The sequence below is a fragment of the Elgaria multicarinata genome, chromosome 3, assembly GCF_023053635.1.
Source record: "Elgaria multicarinata webbii isolate HBS135686 ecotype San Diego chromosome 3, rElgMul1.1.pri, whole genome shotgun sequence".
Lineage (NCBI taxonomy): Eukaryota > Metazoa > Chordata > Lepidosauria > Squamata > Anguidae > Elgaria > Elgaria multicarinata.
The window spans coordinates 54111407-54124878 of NC_086173.1; the positions used below are offsets into that span (position 1 = coordinate 54111407).

Genomic DNA, 13472 nt, shown 5'->3' on the forward strand with positions numbered 1-13472 from the left:
TACAGAGTTAAAACAGTAAGATTTAAATTTAACGGATTTATAGCCCCCTTTTCACTTTGCCTGGAATATGTCATTGACTATTGGCGGATGCATGACCATGATTGTGTGTACTCAGTGTTAAAATAAAATAAAATAAAATTCTGCTCCCTAACCCTAACCTAGCTAAATTCTGCACTCTATATCAATCATGTATATCCTTTGATGCTTCAGTGACTGGTAACACTTTGTTCTGGTTAAGTTAATAATGGACAGTCTCTATCTCCCCTCACCTCCCAATCTACCTGAAATCTTATTCAGGCATTCCTTCTGGATTCTGAGATTTTGGCAGGCTTTGCCTACTTACTCTCAATCATATCTTTGGTAGCAATGAGAGCTGGAAATGTACTCTTTTCCCCCCCTCCTCTTTGTTTTTTTTTAAAGCAGAGATTTTTAAGAAGCTGAATTTTGCACCCGGGACCACATTCTGCACTTTTCCTGTGGCTTTGTACATGTCACAATTCTGTGCAGGAAGAGCCCAGAATGGGGCAATGGGTGCAAAAGTTTGTCAGCTTCCTGAGAATCGCAGTTTTCATTGTGAAAAGCAAGTTTCTTTTTAAAGCGACTGGTGAGAAGAGGGGTTGGTGGGTCTGGCTTTGGTTTGCAGGTGCAGAGAGCGAGCGTTGTGTGCGGTTTTGTTAAATGAACTTCCTGCCCGTTTCTAATTCTCACCCCCCTCCGCATAATCCTGCTGCAGATACTTTTGTTGTTGCTTCCATTTGGGTGTGAGCTAACACGCATTTGGGGGAGCTGGGTGGTGGTGCCTGATAGCATTTTGAGCAGGGGGAGGCACTGGTGATGGTGGGGGCTTTGGTGAGCCCGTTAAGGGGAGGGGGAGTTGTCATGCATTTGTCTATGTTTTGTTTTGCTCCCTCCTCTAATCTGAGATTGCCTTTGGTAGTGCAGGTGTGGCTGGACTTTGGGTCCAGTGGACTTTGGGTCAGTGGGTGGGTTTAGAAATCAGGTGATGAGGGCAGTAAGGCAGCAGAAGCAAACTCAGTAGTCATGACGGTGATAGGATTTCAGTGGGTTTAAATCGAAAAACTGCAGGTGCTTTAGAGTTGTTGTTTTTAATATCTGGGTTGGCAGACAGTTTTGTTATTCTAGCGTATCAGGAATGTAGAAACAGTTGTAAAGCATGGAATAGTGGTGGTGGTGGTGGTTAGAAGAGAAAGATTAGCTGTGTGCTTCACAACTGAAGAAATACACATGGCCGTCTAAAGCCCCCCACAAGATCATCAAGTGTGCAATCCTACACATTTTTAGACAGAAAAAATAAAGTCCTACAACTCCCAGCACTCCCCAGCTGGCATTGTGTAATCATGCATAGGATTGAACCCTAAGGGCCTTAAATTCCCTAGCTGCACTGGTGCCTGCTTGGCATGACAGCAAACCATCAAGTGTTTTGGCAATGCTCTTGACTGCCAGGTCACTGTACAGGAAAACATCTGCCATTCTGGAGGAGCCCACTGAGCAGATACGTATTATTGAGACCTGATTGGACGAAAAGGACAGCCTAACCTCTCTCAACTGTGCCCGCCACCTTCCCTGAGTTGGCAGAGGGAATCCCACGGGTGATGGCGACAGCATTTTTCTAGGGGACAGCAACATACATGCTACGCTGGCGAAGAAAGCTCACTTTCCCACGGTTGCATTTGTGAGGTTTTGGCCAGCGAAGTGGAGAGAGGGCTGTTTACATTCTGGGCCACAATGGGAGTAGGGTGGCCACTTCCGCACTGCCAGAAAAGAGGACAAAAGGGGATCTAGATTTGCATAGTTTTGCATATGCTAATTTATAAGTATCAATGCACATTTGGAAATAATGATGAGAAAGTTAAACAGAAATGCAATACATCCCACCATAACAGGGAAGCCTGGGACCAGGTGACCTGTGTGCTTTGCTTCGTCTTTGCTCCAGGTAACAGCTATGGAGGGGAAACTTCAAGGCTCCTGATCTCCTGGGATGATGGTTCTTTATGTTTAGAATAGACCTGAATTGGACGGCACTTTGAAATAGAGGAATGTCCCATGGGAGCCCTTCAAATAGAGGATTGTCCTCTATAAAGTGGGACAGCTGGCCACCCTAACTGATGGAACTCTCAGTGGTCCACTGTGACCAGTTGACCAATCGCTCCACTGGCAAGTCACCTGGGCTTTGTGATTGATACTGTCTCAATTGTCCTGGTGGACAACCTGTGCAGTGGAGATGTGGAGGTGGATGAGGACTGTGACTCAGTACCCTTAGATTTTTCAGTGGTATTCAGTACCATCAATTGTGTTCTTCCTGGGGATGCCTTGCTGGAATGGGGCCATAGACAATCTCTCTCCCGCTAGTTTCTTTGCATAGATATTAACGCAGCTGACAGGGTTGACCCCTGTGGAACCCCATACTGAGTTTCCCAAGAGGCATCTGTGATGGTCACCTTCTGGCATCATTCTGACAAAAAGGAACAAAGCCAATCCCATGACAGCCCCAGTATCTCAACCAGATGTCCCAGAAAGTGCAATAAAATGGTATGCCATGATCCGCGTGATCCAGCGCCACAGAGGTGGCCGGAAGGATTGAGAGGGATTTTTCAAAGTTCAGTTTTAGCACATTTAAAAAAACAGTAAACTGTTTGGTGTCCTCCCTCCATGCCCCCCCCCCAATTGTTTTAATTACTTTTTGGGTTTCTGGAATGGATGGGATCATGGTGCCACACCCAAGAACAACGGAAATGACTCCAGTGCAAACGAAGTTCCGACGGAATTCCAGCAAGTGCAGGTGCTTCCCTGCTCTTTTTGCCCGTGTCTCTGTCCTCGACTCCCGTAGGGCCGCCTGCGTGTTTTTAATTATTCACTGCTATTTGGAGTAAGGTTTTTCATTTGTGTTAAATGCAAACCTCATGGCCTTTCATGCAAGGCTCTGTCTGTTTCTTGCTGTGTTTGGGGCTGTATTATTATTATTATTATTATTATTACATTTGTATACTGACCCATAGGCGAAGCTCTCTGGGCGGTTTACATAGGAAAATGACTGCTCACGATCCCCCCACCTCCCACCCCGCACCGGCAGTACTGTTCCTTCTGGGCAGCTTCTCCAGAGGCCCTGGCATGCTTCCTGTTTGAGTTGCTTTTCATTTTGTCATTGCCCTGAACATGCCTGGATTGGTCAGCTACCCATTGCCTGTACTGTGCTGCCATGCTCCTTGACATCCCTCATCTGAGGGGCCAAGGAAGTAAACATGTCCCAGCTTCGTTAACTGCCTCTAGGTGGGGTGGGGTGGGGTGAGGGACTGGAACATCCCTGCCCAGGTCTGCAGGGCCTGGGAGTTAATCTAATACTTCTACATAGGAGAAAAAGACTGCAAGGAACAGCATATGGGGTTTTCCTCTTAAAACAGGGTGAGCAGCAAAATTGGGATGGGGTGGGGGCTGGATGACCCCAGCGCACCCAGCCTTCTGTGGGCTGAATGACATCGTGGGCTGTGACCACGCCCTCTGATCTCATTTGAATCTCAGTCAATGCCCTGGGGGGCTGTGCGTTGCCCGGCTGCATGGCAGCATCCCTGGAGGCCAGGATACAGCAAAGCATCTTGGTAGATCTGTGGATGATTTGCAGTAGCTCAGCAAGGATTTCTGACTCCCAGTAGTTCAACAACAGCAGCAACACAATGACTCCTCCCCCTCACTCCTAAATTACACTGCAGATGTGAAGGAAGTTTTGGGTAACCAGGGGGTGTCTATATGCCCTATTTACTAGGGGTGTGCACGGACCCCCCACTCCGCTTCTCTTCCAGATCCACGATTTGCAGATCGGCCCGCTCCGCCCTGCCCCTGCTCCGCCTATGTCCGCTCCGCTCCGCTGCGGAGCTCCAGATCCGGATCGGAGCTCCGTTTCCCCCCCCATAGGCTTGCATTAAGCTAAAAAAGTATACAACTTTTTTTCTGTGAAAGTTAGAAACCTCAAGTTTGGCACCATGACACCTCATGGGGGTATACACACGCACGCCAAGACTCAAGGCAGTCCCATCATCCCCTGATTTTTGGGGAATTTATGAAAATCCAACACCCCATTCACACCCCTTTCCATAGCTCCGTCAATTTGCACGTTAAAAATCTCAAACTCGCCACCATGAGAGCTTGTCCAGGGATACATATGCACGCCAAGACTCAAGGCAGTCCCATCATCCCCTGATTTTTGGGGAATTTATGAAAATCCAACATCCCATTCACACCCCCTTCCATAGCTCCGTCAATTTGCATGTTAAAAATCTCAAACTCGCCACCATGAAAGCTTATCCAGGGATAAAAACGCACGCCAAGACTCAAGGCAGTCCCATCATCCCCTGATTTTTGGGGAATTTATGAAAATCCAACACCCCATTTGCAGACGTGGACTGTTCTCTGACATTTGGACAGATAAAAAAAAGGGAAGTGAGCACACTCACAGATGCCATCTAGACCCACAATCATGCCAAAGTACAAGGCAATCCCATCATCCCCTGTTTTTTGGCGGGGCTTAAACCTGCAGACATCTCAGTGGGGCCATTTCAAAGGAAATCCCAACATGCCATGAATTGGGGAGTAGAGATAAACCTATGAATCTTCTTCCACACTTGAAAAATGGATTTGGAACTTCCAAAACTCCAAGTGAGCGCAGGAAGGACTTCTCCCCTGAGTCAAAGCCAGACACACACAACATCCCTGCGAGGCGGGCAGGGGAGGAGGGAGGGAAGGCAGGCAGGCAGCAGACATTTCTGGGGGCATAAGGAAGTGAGCTAAGGATAAGCCAGTAATGCATATAAAATGAAATAAATAAATAAATAAATAAATAAAGGAGGGTTGGAATTAAAAGCAGCAGTGTTGCTGAAAAAACAACAAGAAGAACTTTTTTTAAAAGGCTATATCTGTCTTTTACCAGTAATAGGGGGACGTGCCCGGGGGAGGGGGAAGCAGCTGCCAATTTGACTGGTCCTAGTAGTGACCAGTCTTTTAAGAAGCAATGCTGTCAGTTCAACTCATGAAAGACATTGCTCCACCACTAAGAAGTAAAACGCTCACTTCAACTCATGATAGGCATTGCTCCACCGGGTTACTCTCTTTGGAGGGCTGTGATAGCCCCCCAAGTACAGGAGAGAGTGGGGGCACATCCACATGGCATGCCCTAGGGGAGCTCATCCCCTTGCACCACATCTTTTCAGTTGTTCCCCAAAGTTAGGGTGGGTAGCAGTGCTCTCTTATTATTGGCTTAGTATATGATTTCAGGTTGTGTTTGTGCATTTGGTGGGGCTACTGTTTTAAAAAACACTGGGAAAAGTCCGTTCAGACTAAGAAAGAGAAGTTTCCCAGAATCCCAAGTTACCCGTTTTGCCTATCCCCTCCTCCAACTTTGGGATCATGTGATTATGACCGGGAGTTGGCTCTGCCCCTCAGCCCTTCGAAAAGGTATTTCCCGCCGGTTTTTAAAAGAATTCTAGCGCACGACCCGCACCATGCAGAGAGCTGAGAGTAGTCTCAAAATGACCCCCATCCACGACTCTCTGAGCACAAGAATTTTCAGAAAGATAGCTTCAAAAACAACACAGTTATCCCCCTTTCTTTTCCGCAATGCAATCCTATGGGCGAAATGTTTCAAGATGGCGATTGGACCGGACCGCGGAAACCGGAGCGCTCCGAAAATGGGTGCTTCTCTTCGCCTTGCTTCTAGGGGTCCGCGGTCCGCTTCTACTCCGCCTCTGGGCAAGGCGGAGCAGGCCAATTTGCTCCTGCTTCTGCGCTTCTAATCGGAGCGGAGCACATGCCTACTATTTACCTTGTGGTGGTTGAACAGCAGCAGTGCGTTGTTTATATGACGCAGCCGCCAACTCGCAGTCAAGATAGGCTTCCCCCTCCCGAAACCGTGTTTTTTTAAAGTGTCGATTTACCACGACTTTTCCCTTTTCTCCAAGGTCACCATGTTGTTTCTTCATATGTCAGTGGTGGCCTTGAGTTATGCAAGTGGGCGTAACTCTGGGTGGATTGGGGAATGCGGGTCAGGGGTCAGGCTTGAGAAGCCCAATGGCTGCCGGCGATGCGGTTCTTCCGACTCGATAGCCCGAGTTCCCTCCTGCCGTCTAAGTTTATTGTTTGCTCCTCACAGTGGTGATGCTGCAGGGTTTTGAGAGAATCACATACGAACGCATCGTCGTATAGACACTCCGCATGAATGAATTCTTGTGCAGAAGGACTGTGTGTCTCCAACCATATTCCTGGGCTCAGAATTCTTTCATGCTAAGTGTATATCTTTCACACCATGATCTGGGGGTGAATACTGGGATTCTAGTTAAAACACACACACACACAGAGTAGATCTTGCAAGCCTGAAGTCTGCCCACGCCTGCCTAAGGACATGATCAGGGCTTCATATGCATCAGGCGGAAGGCTGCCGATGGGGCTGTCAAGGAGGCGTTGCTTTAGGCTGAGTAGGGAGCCTCATGTGAATGGGGTGTGTGTGGATTCTTGAGCTATTGGGAGCAAGGCAGAACTAAAGGGAGGCTTTTACTTCCCTGCACGGCCACTGGACGTTTATTGGGATTCAGAAGTGTTTGCAGCCACAGGCATCAACCTCCCGGCTCCATAACTGTTAACGTTGCTCAGTTTCTGAGCATTGCGTCGCATGTGAGGGTTGTCCTAACCAATGCCGCAGAGCCTGAAACGGCCTCTGTTTTGTGATGCAGCAGTCAACTGGAGCTTAGCAGCCAACATGTTGGAAAATAATTGGGATGCATGGTTAATTGGGTCTGACAGTGCTTTCTCAAAGCAGCAGTAGCTTTTGCGCCGGCTGTAGATGGGAAAGGAGGCGACAGAATGGTGATGGCGCCTTTTGGGAGGAACTCTGTGATATTATTAATTTGGCTATGGATGAACAAGCTGTAAGATTGGCTCTGCAGGCTTAAGGTTTAAGCACAATGTCGGTGGGCTGCCATCCAAATCAACCTATGCATTCGAGATGGTTTTGGTCACTCGTTTTATGAGCTGCCGTGAAGATAACATAAGAAGAGCCCTGCTGGATCAGAGCAAAGGCCCATCTAGTCTAGCATTCTGTTTGCACAGTGGCCAGCCAGATGCCACAGTAGGACGCCCACAAGCCGGACACCAGCACAATAGCAACCTCTCCCTTGTGTTCCCCAATGTCAGGTGTACTGAGATATGCTGCTTCTGATCTTGGAGGTAGAAACATCTCTCTCTCATGACTGGTAGCCAATGATGTTGTCTAAAAGAAAATATTTTGGGCTAAAAGCATTAACGGCCAGTTTATTTATTTATTTATTTTATTTACAATATTTATATAGCGCTCCACATCTAAAAGATTTTGGAGCTGTGAACAACCAATTGGAAAAAAGAATAAAAACCCCATATTAAAAAAAATACTATTTTTTAAAAGAAACAGAGTTCTGATAAAAACCAATTTCTGGTAAAACCGCAGAAATTGGAAAGCTTCCTGAAACAACAACGTTTTCAGAAGGTGCCAGAAGCAGCACAATGTTGGTGCCTGCCTGACCTCCAAAGACAGGGAATTCCATAGGAAGGGGACCACCACACTCAAGGCTCTTCTCCTGATAGACTTCAATCAGACCATAGATCCATATAGAACCACCAGGAACATCTGTATTGACATACAGATTTTAACTTTTTTTTTTGAAGTTGGATTTGTCCCTATGAAACCTTTGACATGGACTCCAGGAGTCCTTTGTTAACGTACGACTCCACCGCAGCAGTCCCTGTGACAAGAGACACAGTTTTTCACCACAGCTGCTTCATACCTCATTCCTAAGCTATACCCAGCAACTTTTGTGTAAACAAAAATCTTCTATTTCTCTAACGTCCTTTCTTTCTTCTTCTTCTTCTTCTTCTTCTTCTTCTTCTTCTTCTTCTTCTTCTTCTTCTTCTTCTTCTTCTTCTTCTTCTTCTTCTTCTTCTTCTTCTTTTATATAGCACCATCAATGTACATGGTGCTGTACAGAATAAAACAGTAAATAGCAAGACCCTGCCGCATAGGCTTACATTCTAATAAAATCATAATAAAACAATAAGGAGGGGAAGAGAATGCAAACAGGCACAGGGTAGGGTAAATAGGCACTGGGTAGGGTAAAACTAACAGTATAAAGTCAGAACAAAATCAAGTTTTAAAAGCTTTAGGAAAAAGAAAAGTTTTTAGCTGAGCTTTAAAAGCTGCGGTGTGCCAAGCATGTGTAACGAGAGAAATGTGGGGGAGAGGAAGGATGGAAGGGGTGTGATTATGAAGGGAAAATCTGCACCATTTTTGCTGAGCCATTTGAAGCCTGGGATTGCTGACCTGTTCTCCATAGCAGTGAGATTGGCAAGTTAATCATTGGGCCGCATCTCTATCACTTCTCTTTGCATCAGAGCACACACAGGGGAATATGCAGCCAATGGGGCGCGTGAGGGAAATAGTGAACTCAAAAAGCATGGCAAACAGCCCACTGCAGGGGGAAATAAGGACTGAAGGTATTTCCTCGAATTGAGCAGGAACACATTATTTTCCTTAAAAAACAAAACAAAAAAACCCCTACCATTCTGCTTAAAAAAGCATTTCAGTCAGCTTGCAACAGCGTAAAGAATTCAAACAGAACAAAACGAAAACCAAAATTAGTAAGGGCAGTAAACAGCAGAAGAAAATGTCTGAGAGAATTATGGCTCAGGTCCACTAACAGTTTCCCCTACCCCCTAAGTATTTTTCAGTGTGAAAATTGCTGTACAACTTTTATCTTCTTGTTCATGGTCCCAGCACACGCACCCCTCCATTCCAAGGAAAATCAAATCGGAGCCGGGCTGCCCCGAAATGTCTCACCACCCAGGGGGAAATGGGGGCACACGCAGCATGGGGAAGTGGTTTAACTCTGTTCCTGATAGTTGCGCCGCTTCTTCATTTAACATTGTTCATTTTTGTATAAACTATGGAGTTCGGCCTCAGAGGGTCAAGCAAATGAATGTTTGTGGATTTTTGTGGGGAGGGTGGATTAGATGGGTGGGAATGTTTAGGGCTTGCATAAGAAAGGTAGAGATAAGTACAGTAAATAATTATATCGAGCCATTGTAAATAATTATATTGAGCCATTGGGCCTGGCTTTATCCCCTGACACTAACTGCTATTCTCCCACTCTCTTGTGTCTCCCTGCAGGAGCAATCTATGGGCTCCTCCCTCGGCCCTGCCAGGTGATGGTATTGCTCAACCCACAGAGCGGGTCAGGCCGGGCACTGAATTTATTCAAGTCCCAAGTCCAGCCGATGCTGACGGAAGCCAACATAGGATTCACCTTGTTTATAACAAGTAAGTGTTGAGCATGAGGGGAGAAACAGCGGCGGTAGTTCTCTTCCTCCTCCTCTTCCACAAGGCAAGAGAGGTCCTGTTCATGTTGCAGGATGTCCCAGGATGGCTGGACCACAGCCCTCCACTTCCAGCTCTGCTCCAAACTTCACTCACTTGCCCATGGCCATCCCTACTCTTTTCGGCCCTGGCATGACGTGGCTGACACTGTTGTACTGTGGTGTGCTGCATTGTGTCAGTTGGTGCAGCAAGTAGTCTAAGACAGAGGATTGGGGAACCTCAGGCCTGTGGGTCAAATCTGGTCCCAATCCAACCCTCCGGGGGTCCCCTGGCCCCTTTCCTCCAAATGATGATTGTTTGGTGTGTTCCCAGCTTTGGTGCAGTTTTCCCCCACCCCCATTCTAAGAGGTTGGCATGTCTCAGTGAAAGCTTAGTTTTACTGGCAGTAAAATGTTAAAACTAAAACGTCCTGGTGTTTTTTGCCCCACTTCTTCCCTCTTTGGCCTCCGAGAGCTCCTCTGAAATCAATTTCGGCCCATGGGCTGAAACAAGCTCCCTGCCTCTCATCTAAGACCACCACTCTAATTACAGTAGATGCTACTCATAGGCAGGGTTGTTTTTTTTTAAAAAAAAGAAATGCATGCATGAGCTTTACAAGTCTCTGAGACTGCATAAGAGTTTTCCCAGGGAAGGGAGACCCAAAGAAATCCCCTCCCCGATTGGTGCTTTCTGTCATGTGTGCGTGTTTTTGGTGGGGATCTCAATGCCTCGGAGGTGTATCAAACTTGAAGGGGAAGAACAGTGTAAGAGAGCGCACCCCCCTCCCTGGTTTGATATGCTTGTCTCCTTTAGTACTTAACATAATTGGATAAAATACTGCTTCAAAGCAGCTTGCCGTAGCACTTGAACATCTTAAAGTGAGAACATTCCATAGGCATGCGGAAGGGGTGTGCTAGGTGTGTCTCAAGCAGTAACCACCAAATTGAGGGGGGCATTGAGTAGAGATATTGGTTTTTCTGGGCCTCTAAGTGGCTTTGGACACCATCAACCATGGTATCCTTTTGGTTAGGCTGTCCAGGTAGCGTGTGGGGGACAACACGGTGGTGGTTCTGCTCCCACTTGGATGGCTGAATTGTTTATTTATTTATTTATTACATTTCTATACCGCCCAATAGCCGAAGCTCTCTGGGCGGTTCACAAAAATTAAAACCATAATAAAACAACCAACAGGTTAAAAGCACAAATACAAAAGAATACAGAAGATTGTGCTGAGAGATTACTTGTTGACACTTGGCAGCCCTGCTTTGGAGTTCTGTTCTTTCTCCCCTGCTGTTTAACATCTACATGAAACCACTGTGAGAGGTCATCTGGAGAGTGGATCTGAAGTGTCATCAGTATGCAGATGACACCCAGCATTTTTCATCAGACACTGGTGAGACTGTTTCTGTCCTGAGTCAGAGCTTGGGCATGGTAATGAAGTGGATGTGGACAAACAAACGGAGACTTAATCCAGACTAGTGGAGCAGTTCTGTGGATTGGTGATTCACCCACCTGAGTGAATGTTTGTTCTAGATGAGGGTCCCCCCTTCCGAAGGATCAGGTTTGTAGTCTGGGGGTGCTTTATCGATCCAATACTATCAAGTGGAGAATGTGGATAGGGAGTCATTTTTCTGCCTCTCACATAGTACTAGAACCTAGGGCCATCCCATGAAGCTGATTAGTGGGAGATTCAGGACAGATAAAAGGAAGTACTTCTTCACACAGCACATAGGTAAACTATGGAATTTTCTACCAAGAGATGTAGTGATGGCCACCAATTTGAAAGGCTTCAAAAGAGGGTTAGATAAATTCCTGGAGGAGAAGGCTATCAATGGCTACTAGTCCTGATGGCTATGTGCTACCTCTGGTAGCAGAGGCAGTAAACCTATGTACATCAGTTGCTGTGGAACATGGATGGGAGGGTGCTATTGCACTCATGTTCTCCTTGTGGGTTCCGGGTCAACAGCTGGTTGGCCACTGTGTGAACAGAATGCTGGACTAGATAGACTCTTGGTCTGATCCAGAATGGCTCTTCTTATGTGGACTCTCCCACACTAGCGGCTTTCAAGATGCAGCTGGATAGCCATCTTTCAGGTTTGCTTTAAGATGGATTCCTGCATTCAGCAGAGAGTTGGACTCAATGGCCTTATAGGACCCTTCCAACTCTGCTATTCTATGATTTTATGTTTTTAAGTCATTTCTGTGACTCAAAGCACCATTTATCAGGTTCATCTGATGCAGCAGCTATGACCAGACCTTGGTGGAGGAGATAGCTTGGCCACAATTACTCATGCTCTGGGAACCTCCCATTTTGACTATTGTAATGAATTTTATGTGGAACAGCCAAAAGAAACCATTCAGAAACTGCAGTTGGTCCAAAATCTTTAGAGACCTAATCTTTAAGCTTGGGACCAGGTTACCTGAAAGACTGCCTTCTTCCCTATCTATCCACCCAACTCTTAAGGTCTTCCTCAGAGGCTTCAGTCCTTGTGCCTTCTCCAGATGAAGCAAAGTGAGTGACTTCTAGGGAGGAGGCCTTTTCAGTAGTGGCACCCCAGTTGTGGAACAGCCTCCCCAGAGAGGTTTGATGATGCCATCTCACTGACCTTTTCAGCACCCAGTGAAGACCTTCCTGTTCACCCAGGCACTTTAAATAATTCAGATTGCCTGGGCCTCTCAGTTTTAAAATCTGTGTTTTAACTCTGGGGTTTCTGACAGTTTGGGTTTTGTTGTATTTATACTGTTTTTTATTTTATGGTTTGTCTTATTTTGTAATTATATTTTTAAAAACTTGTTATACTTGGGTTTTTAATGTAAGCATCCCACAGAACTTTATCTTATGGGGCAGCATACAAATGTCTAAAAAATAGTATATATAAATAAAATGAAATGACTGAATCAGCCTTTCATAACCTAATGCCCTCCAGATGTTTTGGACTTCTCCTCCCTAAGTCAGCACGGTCAGTGGTCAACAATATTGGGAATTGTAGTTCAAAACATCTGAAGAGCACCAGGTTGGGGAAGGCTTCTCTACATGAGTGATTTATTGTGCACTCATGATTGACTTCTCATGGAAGTTTACGGGTCCTTTACATGACTCTTTTCGACCTCCAGGATTTCTCCTGCGCCTTCCCCAGGTACTCTCGCTTTTAAAAAACCATGGGGATAATGGAGTATTTAAAATAATTGCTGGATTAATTCCACCACCATGTGGTTGACAGCCTTTCCTCATGTGGAATTGCCCACTGCTGCACTATCTGCTCAGTGTGTGTAAATCTCTCTGTGTGTGTGTGTGTGCGTGTGAGTGAGTGTGTGTGTGTAAGAGAGAGAGACAGAGAATACAGCTACCCACGTCTGTGCGTATATGGACTAGCTCACAGGACGCTCACATTCCTGGGGTCTAAAGCTAATACAAGATAATGCCACCCACAAGTGATGCAGGCTCTTTGTCTTTTTTTCCCCTAGAGAAGAAGAACCATGCTTGGGATCTGGTGAAGGAGGAGAACATGTCCAGGTGGGATGCTGTGGTTGCTATGGCTGGCGATGGCTTGCTCTATGAGGTAAGGAGGAGGCCAGATGGGATGCTGCTGCTAACCCTAGGGTCCAGACATTGCCTGCTGTGCCATGGCTCCAGTGTGCCTCCCATCCCTGTCCCCACCACAGGGGACCAGATGCTGCCCTATTGCTCTACATCGGCACATAATTATCAGAGACAAACGGTCTTGGTACTTATTCTGATGGGGCATCCAAATCTGTTGCAATGCAAACCTGGTATCCAGGGTAGCAGACTTTGGAGAAGGGGGAGCGGTACTGAACAGGCTGGGTCAGTTGCACAATACAATGGGTTTGCTTGATTCCATACTGGACAGTGATCCTCTGCCTGTAATAGCTGGGCAGGAAGAAGAATGGGAGCATTTCACAGCTCTTCCACCCTAGTGTGATGGTTGCGGCTGGTGGGAAATTTCCCATTATGCACCTCTATTCCAAGTTATAGGAACCCAGTTCCATCTTGAACCTGGTAGTTCTAGAGCAGCACTGGCCAAAAGGCCTAGAATGGGTTGGAGGAACAGGTAAAATTGTAGGTAGG

At 46.4% G+C, this 13472-nt stretch overlaps 1 protein-coding gene across 1 annotated transcript in view; it reads left to right on the forward strand.

The window, feature by feature from the left end:
- Window positions 1-13472, forward strand: part of SPHK1 (sphingosine kinase 1) — a 38914-nt gene that overhangs the window by 14124 nt on the left and 11318 nt on the right. Inside the window, exons 2-3 of the mRNA XM_063120335.1 lie at window positions 9200-9349; window positions 12851-12945. Of these exons, the coding sequence (XP_062976405.1) occupies window positions 9200-9349; window positions 12851-12945 (245 nt within the window). The remainder of the gene's footprint in view (window positions 1-9199; window positions 9350-12850; window positions 12946-13472) is intronic.